Source organism: Cyphomyrmex costatus, unplaced genomic scaffold, assembly GCF_001594065.2.
Source record: "Cyphomyrmex costatus isolate MS0001 unplaced genomic scaffold, Ccosl1.0 scaffold1335, whole genome shotgun sequence".
NCBI classification, from domain to species: Eukaryota; Metazoa; Arthropoda; class Insecta; order Hymenoptera; family Formicidae; genus Cyphomyrmex; species Cyphomyrmex costatus.
Window position 1 is genome coordinate 45,148 of NW_017275321.1, and position 9,056 is coordinate 54,203.

The 9,056-nt window shown below is 32.6% G+C and overlaps 1 protein-coding gene across 1 annotated transcript; it reads right to left on the reverse strand.

The window, feature by feature from the left end:
• Positions 1 to 4,112: 4,112 nt before the first annotated feature.
• Ttc26 (tetratricopeptide repeat domain 26) lies at positions 4,113 to 8,358 on the reverse strand. The gene is made up of 7 exons (XM_018551087.1): positions 8,262 to 8,358; positions 7,628 to 8,154; positions 7,048 to 7,297; positions 5,471 to 5,680; positions 5,095 to 5,401; positions 4,522 to 4,762; positions 4,113 to 4,445 (listed from the first exon to the last, which is right to left on the reverse strand). Exons 1-7 carry the CDS (start codon positions 8,262 to 8,264, stop codon positions 4,334 to 4,336), a joined length of 1,650 nt encoding a protein of 549 aa, XP_018406589.1. The 5' UTR covers positions 8,265 to 8,358; the 3' UTR covers positions 4,113 to 4,333.
• Positions 8,359 to 9,056: the final 698 nt, after the last annotated feature.

Below are 9,056 nucleotides of genomic sequence, written 5' to 3' on the forward strand. Positions count from 1 at the left end.
TACATTAGTTTCAATTAGTGTAAGATGCGTTTTGTTTTGACTTACAGTACTTGTCAGCATTATTTGTCCTTATTTAATATTGAATAGACAACAAGGATGAACTGATGCTTACAGTGTGTGAGCGTGAAAACGGGACGCATCTACAAAGTTCTCAAAGCAGAGATTTGAGGAGAGATATTGAAAACAAAACTCACGTTCTGTAAATCTCTCCAATAGAGAACATGTTTTTGTAATACAAATCCTTAGGAGTTTTGTTGAAATTTTTGTGTACATTGATAAGAAAAACTTCCTAGGTATCACTCTCCGATTTTAATAAAAATTAATGGATTTGTAGAAGAGGTAAAAAATATTTTTTTATAAGCAACCAAACATGTTTAAGGCATGAAATAAGCTAAATTTCTGTTTTTTTTTGTTTGTTATAATCTGAATCAAACAAAGTATATTTGATACACTGAACCAAAAAACTGTACGTAAATACAATAAAATATTTCTTTAATTAATGAAAATTGGTCCAATGAACTCTTAGGTTATAAAACTATTACTAGAATTTATTGCAAGAATGAATATATATATCAGTATCAGCGCACCCCTCGCCCTGATGAAGTGAACGGTATGGTTCACGAAACGTTGGCATTAATAATGAAGAAAGACACGGCGATAACCCGCAAACCTTCTGGTATAATTGAAGAATGAATATATAATTATATAAATGAATTCAGTTATTGTATCAATGAATAAATTGGATATTAATTAATGTAAATAACATTAATAAGTCGAACATTGATTAATGATCATTCATTGGACCAAAATTTTTTTCAGTATACAAAATTTCGAAAACTGTTCACCGGTTTAAAAATTTTGTATACTATACATTGTACACTACATTTACAAAAATATGCTATCGTGCTTCGTTCAAAAGTTGTAGTCAAAAAATAGAAATTTGGCCGATTTTGTGTGTGAGGACTAATTTCAGTCCTTAAATATATTTGGTTGTAACAATAACAAAAAACATGTATCGAATTTTTTTATCTCTACAAATACGCCAAATTTTATTTCAATCGGAATGGGACACCTGAGAGACTTTCCTTATGAGTGAATTTTCTTTTTAATGCTTACTGTTATATTATAAAATATGCCATTCGTGCTAGAGAACGCCGAGTCTGATCAGATGTTGGCAATCGGAATTGCCAAAAAGTTAGTTACTCCTTTCCTTCGTGTATCATATTGATCATGCTGAAATGCGGTGTGAATGAAAACACGAAGTCTCTAGGATATTAAAACGTGCGTGTGAGAAATAAAGAAAGGTGATATAAGTATTATGAAACGTGTGCGTGTATATGTGATGAGTGAGAGAGAATTGTCACAATTTATAGCGAAGTAAAAGGAGGGTGTTATTAAGTAAGAGCCATTTTTCGGCCAAAATGAAAAAGTTATACAAATTATATATCATATTAAATGGCTACTCAAGCAGATTCGAACGGTATATCGCTTAAGATCGTGAGAAAATTCACCTTTAAAATTCTTAGATTTAAATCTAAAGAAGTGATTATATAGAATTTTTTCAATAAATATTATTGTACTATACGTTTTTTCAGGATGTATAGTAGTAAAACGCACACTGGAGGTATTGAAACTATTATAGCGTCAAATTGTACGTCTTGAGAAATTGCTCTTCTTAAAAAGAAGCGTTCGCGTATTTAAATAATACAATCCTTATCGTCTCAATTCCTGTCTAACTTTTTCAATAAATGTGATAGCATAAATATAATAGATTTATTTGTATATCATTCGATTTCACTTGAGTAGCCGTTTAATATGACATATAATTCGTACATCTCGAAACTTTTCCATCTTTGCCGAAAAACGGCCCTAACTTAACATCCTCCTTACAAAAATCCCCGCTGTATCATTACCATATCTATACCAGTAGCATAATCTTATTAAATCTACGTCTTATTGTTAGTCTATCGACACAAAGTACGTATGCATCACACAATTCGAAAGAACAATGATGTTTAAATTAATAGTAATAATCGAATATAATGTATAGATTTTGTGAAGATCTTACCCGATATTCTCGAGTATTAAAAAGATGATAAAACGCGTTTCAGAGAACGAGTGCTGTCAATTAGAGCATGAAATATACCGGAGAGAAAAATTTGTAGTAGGTCACGTCTGAAATTCTGCAAAAGAAAAAATGAAAACACTGAAATTCCTTGATGCTATTTTTATAATATAATGACGGTGTAGCGATGACTCTTATCGGGCACTCTTTCTCCACATTCGCGAATCGAGTAAATGCGATGTAGAACGCTATTGAAAAGAATTAAACGTTTACTTTTCTCACTATTCCGAAGAAATTAACAAGTTTAAAATTGACAGAATCAGATTGGAGAGATGACGTAGAAAAAGATTCTTAGATGTACACTATATATTATTACATTCTGCATTTATTAATATGAATTATTCAATTTGGAAACTCAATATCTTCTGTACAGTGATTCTCAATCTTTTTTAAGAGTCATTTTCAAAGGACCATTTTTTAGAAATAAGTAAAATCTTGCGAACCGTGTAATGTTTATTTCATTTACATAAAATAAAAAATATAGTAAAAAAAGAAAATCAATATGAGCAATTAACAAGTATAAAAGTTAAAGTGTAAAAATAAAACTTTTTCTAAAATATCATAGGGACCGTTTCAAACTCACAAAACATTCTTCAGCCAAAAAATAAATACATAAAAATCATAATAAATTAAAGTTAATTAATAAAAATATCTTGTAATTACGATTTTTATTAATTTATCTATTAGTTGAAGATTCTAGGAGTTTGAAACAGTTCCTATGATATTTAGAAGGAATCCTATAGTCGTCTGTATTTTATTACTTTTATCGAATCAATAAGACTTACACACATACAATTTAGGTGGCATTGACACATCATTACGTACTATTACATCAATATCGCACGCACACATACGTATGAATTTTCTAACTGTGATTAATCTCTTCGTATTAAATATTTATAAACCTAATTTTGTGAACTCAACTTGTTTATGTACGTAATCCCTAGATCTCTCAAATCGAGATTGTTTTATACGTATAAAGTATAAGACTTATATAATATAAAACAAATATTATTAGAAGTCGACGCCAGAAGTCGATAACAAAACTGTAATTTTCCAACTTTTTTTCCGTTTTTGGCATAAAATCGATCGGTTTGAACTGCATTACTGCTTATATAATACTTTACTCGTAATTGTGAGAAAAAGGATTTTTTGTAAAGGTTAAAAATTACTTATTTAAAAAATAATAGGTAAAACAACAGACGATTTTAGAATTCCTTCAAAAATGATTGAAATCGTATAAGATTTTTTTTTACTATATTTTTGCCTTGCAAAAACAAGCTTTAAAAGTATAGTCATAAAAAATATTTTAGATTTTATATGTTCAACTATGAAATGGCGATCCATAAAAAAATCATAAACGAACCGCAAGTTGAACATCACTATTCTATGATCACATTAATTTAAAACTTTTTCAACAATAGTTAGATTTCTTTTCAGCTTACGCGTATTCATAATCGAACTTGACTTGATAGATTTGTCTGCCCAGTCCGATTCAAGAGATTAATGAAAAGATTTGTGCTTTTATTGCCTGTCACGATACTGTTACACTAAATGTTTAAATGTCAGAGTATTTACTCTTGTCTGCTCAATTTCCTATGATGCTTATGTTCAGAACTAGTATCCTTTTCCTTCATTTGCATTTCCTTTTTTTTTATTCTAAATCAAGTAGTCATTCTATCAGGAATATTTGTGATAAACTATGACTTGTATGAAGTGATCGATGCTCGTTAAGATACTCATAGTTTTTCAGAAATAATTCGTATTTTTAGATCATTTGAAGATGGAAGCGTATGAAAAATATTGCCATTGACTATGGTGTTTTTTATAATTCACCGATTGTGTTTGTTAAAATTATTATATTACTATTATTGTATTATTGATATTATATTAAAAACATGAATGTACTATAGTTTAAATATATCTATTTTATATTAAAAAATAATAAAGTATTATTTTAATAATACATATATCATACATTTCTGGTTTTATTAAATAAGCTGTACAAGAATTTGCATATTGTTGTTTTCTATGTAGAAATATAATTATAGTTCCTCGTTACAACAATATATCATATTTAATACAATATACGTATTACAGAGGCGCTACATGTGTTATATGTAGTACTACTATCTTATAAACTGCAGAAGGCATTATTGTGAGTGGACGGAATCGATGACATTAACAATATCACAAAATTCAATGATATTAACAGTTCACTCTGTTTTCTTTTCCCCATTTCCGCATAACGCGTATTATCTGTTCTACTTGAGAATTAGATGTATTTTTCAGAATTTGTACCACTTCCGATAGCAATTCTCTGTATAATGAAAAAAATTTACAAATTAATCCTCGATACAGTGATTTTACATAAATGTACGATATGTAAAACATACTTTGGTAACTTCTCCGCGATAATGTATTGAAAAGTACCACAGCATGCGCCGCGCTTTCCTTCCCAATGTTCAGGACTCGGATCCATTCGCTCCAACATATCGAAGGCTTTAGCAGCATACCAGAATTCGCCTACTTTGTAACACGTATTAGCAATCAATTGAAGCAAATTGAAAGACTCCGCTGACGTGTCCATTTTCAAATATAGCTCCCAAGCCAATTCGGCCTTTTCATTCATTATGTCTAAGAGAGAGAATAGAAAAGGCAAACAATTGTAAAATAATTACTAAATGTATTTGATAAAAGTCATAATAAAATATAGGAAGCATGATAGTGTTTCGGATGTCAAGTCAATCAATTACATTAATTAGTCGATTCTCGAAACCGTATATCAGTGTATATCTAACTATAACATAAGCCGAGGAGTTATAAGCACTAGAGATTATCGGGATCTTGATAATAGCTAAATCGATAAGTTTTGAGTGATCTCAATCGATAGCTTCGATTTGAATTTTATAAAATTTTTGTTTTTTCTCTACGTATGTTATGAGCGAAGAGATAATGTTATTACTTACAGCAATATGATAGAAGACTAGTGTAAATGTAATCGTTTTTATATTTTTCGTTACGGATCATCAAAAAAGCTTCCTCTGCTTCTTTGAAGTAGCCCGCCCCGGCTTGCGCTTGAGCGTAGTTAAAGTTAAAATTATCTTGATTAGAGAAATATGTCTTTATCGAATTCAGATATAATCTGACACGCTCGAATTGTCGGTAAAGGAAGAAGAAGGAGGCCATGCATTGTCTACCAGGTATGGTATCACACTCCGATGCCGAAGAACCCACCAATTGAAAGTATTGCTGTGCAGTTTTTATACTGTCGCGCTAAAGAAATTTAGTAGTAATTCAGAAATTTTTCAATAACACTAAAAGATAAGTAACTTAATGACATACAGAATTAGTTTCCTGACCCATAACAGCGTTAACTATACCCTTTAAAATATATTCTTGTGGAACTGCTGGTTCTAGATCTTTAATCAGGTCATAGGCTGCCTTGACATCATCTTGTTTCAAATAATATATTACTAAATTAAGTCTGGCTTCTGGTATAACATCTACCAAATTAGGTAAAATTTGCAAAGCGTTTTCACCACCTCTAAAGACCTGTGAGGAAAGAATAACTTCGTCAAAAATCATCGTATTGAGATATTTAAAAAAGCATTTTAAATCTTGAAATCTTTACTTTTCAGACCGCTACTTCAAAAAATGGTCTTACATTTTTTCGTGAAGTTACATGAACATATAAAAAAGTGCGTCAAACCAAAAATTTTGTACAAAATTTGCGAAGTTTCACGAAGCCAAGGAAAAATTGTGCACAAATGCGGTTTACAGCTTCCGAAAGAATGAATCTTTACCTTTAATTTGCTTTTTTATTGACCTCTGTACGATTTTTTTTCACCGAGTTATTTAACGTTGAAATAAAAATAACCTTTCTGCACACACGCGCGCGCGTGCGTGTGAGAGAAAAAGAGAAAATTCGAATGTATTATTGTAGGCGTGTGTACTATCGTATGATTGTCCAATACTACGGGCACAAGTGAATGAGCCCTGCATGCATCGGTGAGCACACTCTGCTTATCTTCCGTATTCGATATACAATATTTCTTTTTATAATTTAAAAACAAAGCTTCGGACAAATTTTTGACAAAGGAAAAATCATGTCGGAATACGGCCAGGAATATCTTTTTTTTGGGTCGTCCACAATGGCAACAGCAGTAGCGAATTAAACTGTAAGGGACTGCGCAGAATAAAAGGAACAGAGAACAGAGAATAAGATATTTCAACCTATCAGAAATCATACAAGTACTGTGGAATAAACAGTGCGTATTCCATACACTTATTCTCTGTTCTCTATTCCCTGTTCCTTTTATTCTGCACAGCCCTAAGAGTAAGAAATTGACTAATAACAGTCGAATGTGAGAAGAATAATCAACTGTGATTGATTTTCAATTTCTTACTCTTATATATATACACATACACACACACACAGCCTTACTACCACTGCTTACTGGCAATGTAGACGGCTCTTAATACAATATTTCTTTTTATAATTTAAAAACAAAGCTTCGGACAAATTTTTGCCAAAGGAAAAATCATGTCGGAATACGGCCAGGAATATCTTTTTTTAGAACAAAAGATTATTTTAAATTACTCTGTATAATAATAGCAATTAGTAAAATATTATTTGTATATCAATATTATAAAAATTTTGGTTAAACAACGTTCAATATCAGTATTCGGTCTCAGTTTTTCGTATACCACTATTATTTAATAGGAATACCGTATAATAAAGTTGATACTGATACATAATTGCTAGCAAAATTCAATATTAAATCTCAGAATATATAACATAAAATCACCCCAAACTTTTTGGGTGTAGATTACCCTCGCCCTATTTTTTTCTGACTTCTGTGGCATAAATCCCTACAAATTGCAAATACTAGAGTTACTATACAAGAAATTAAACATACAACTGTATTATGCCGTATAAGATCATGTCCAGAACTGAAGGAACTTGATATCTTCTCAATGAGTTGTTTCATCTCAATCTGTGCAGCATTTCCATCGTACAAACGAAAATGATTACATGCTTTCAAATTAATCGCGATTGCACTGTTTGGATATTTCTGTAGGTAAACTTGAAGCACTTCTTGAGCTACATCATAGTAATCTAGCTTGTAATAACACAAAGCTACATATACATTTAAAGCTAGATAATCTCTGAAAAAAATTATAAAATCTACTTAATTTAAATGAAAATTATTAGATGTATTAAATTATTTTGATCTTGTGATGACAAACTGAAAGTGATGTAGGAATGATTTTAACAGGAAAAAAAAATAAAAGAACAGGTACCTGGAATTGTTTTGCAGTTGGGTAAGGAAATACAACTCAGAATCTGTTCTGGAGTCGCATCTCTTGGTGCTTTTCTTTAAACTTGCATGAATATGCAAAAAGGTGCAAGATAAAAATGTGATAGTCAAAAATTATACAAAAGTATTCTCATAAAGATTTTGTTGTACCAAAGAGATATGAAAAAGGTATTCCAACCTGTTATCCAACAAAATTTTTTTATAGACATCGATAGCTTCTTGATAGTGAGCTTGCAAGTAATGAATAGATGCTAGACTGAGCTGATCCTCGATAATATCTTGCAGCATTTGATGGTATTCCATTAACTTGGATTCGTTGCCCATCTTGTGAGCCAGATGAAACAGTAATCTGGTTTGCAGTTTACTGTCTTCTGCATCTTCCAGGATCTTTTGTGACTCAGAATACATGCCTAAATAGAAATAACAGCATGCTAGATTTGTTGCGACGTTCGGAGGTACGTAGTCCTTCTTTCTCAAGTTTTCATAGATGGTTGCTGCGCGTTTGTAATCGCCTAAGTGAAACGCGCAATATCCCATCCACAAGTCTGTTTCCAAACTGCCGCCAATGGTACTATTAAATTCCAATAACGTCAAGGCACCAATATAATCCCGTTTCTCCAAAAACTCCTCCAGCTTCGGTATCTCCTTGTGCGAGGCTGACGTTCGAACGTCTTCCGAAGAGACCGGCTTGGCCCTCGACAAAATCTATTGCAAATAATACGTCAATGCTCGCGTAATACAAATATCGTTTTTCTACGACTTTTATAATATTCATGAAATTAAAGAAACATAAGAGAAATATTGTTTTTTACCATTTTTCTTTCAGCTTCTGTTGATTGGCGTCAGTCAAGCGACTTGGGATTTAACTGTTACTTTTATGTTGAAACGCCTCCATGTCCACAAAACGTAGACATTGAACTATGTAGCTAATGTCTACGATTGTGTCGATAATGTCCACGATTTTTTGGTTCGAGTCTTCGCAGGCTTCTCTCTGTTAGCACAGACACGCATCACATTCTTATTTGACACTACGATTTTATCGACAGTTTCGCCACGCTTCTGGGTATCTAGTTCCCATATCACAAAAATGAACGCTAGTATACATTATATAAAAAAAAAGCCGAGATGATCGCTCTCAGATTTCGCTCACATCAGGCTTCTCTCTGGCACTAGCGTGAATTGTCAATGGCATTAATGTATATTATACCAGAAAGAAGCCTGAGAGCGGCCATTCTTCTTCTTCTTCTTTGTATTCTTATTGGCCATGTAGCCGCTCCAACGGCAATCGTCAAGGCCAGTAACAAAAGTCGTAATGTGTAAACGAAACAAAGTCGTAATATGTAAACGAAGAATGATGCAATGCCCGCGAAAAATGGCGAAGCCCGAACGAACACAGGGCGCCTGCGATTGCAACGTCGTCACGCCACTCTAACGCGCGTCCGGACGGACGAACGGGCCGAACCAAACGCGGACACACATCAGTAATTTCGAGGCACGGTTAAAGTCGGCAACACTTTCTCAAAAATATACAAAAAACAAACACTCGAACCGAGACGCGTCCGCACCGGTCGGGTGGTTCAACGGAACTTGAGAGCGGCCATGCCCGG

What these genes read in the sequence shown, in the direction of transcription:
- Ttc26 (XM_018551087.1), bottom strand. An exon ending in TGGGTCAGGAAACTAATTCT is followed by an intron (nt 5,402 to 5,470) that starts GTATGTCATTAA and finishes AAATTTCTTTAG; the next exon opens with CGCGACAGTATAAAAACTGC. An exon ending in TAGTCTTCTATCATATTGCT is followed by an intron (nt 4,763 to 5,094) that starts GTAAGTAATAAC and finishes TCTCTCTCTTAG; the next exon opens with ACATAATGAATGAAAAGGCC.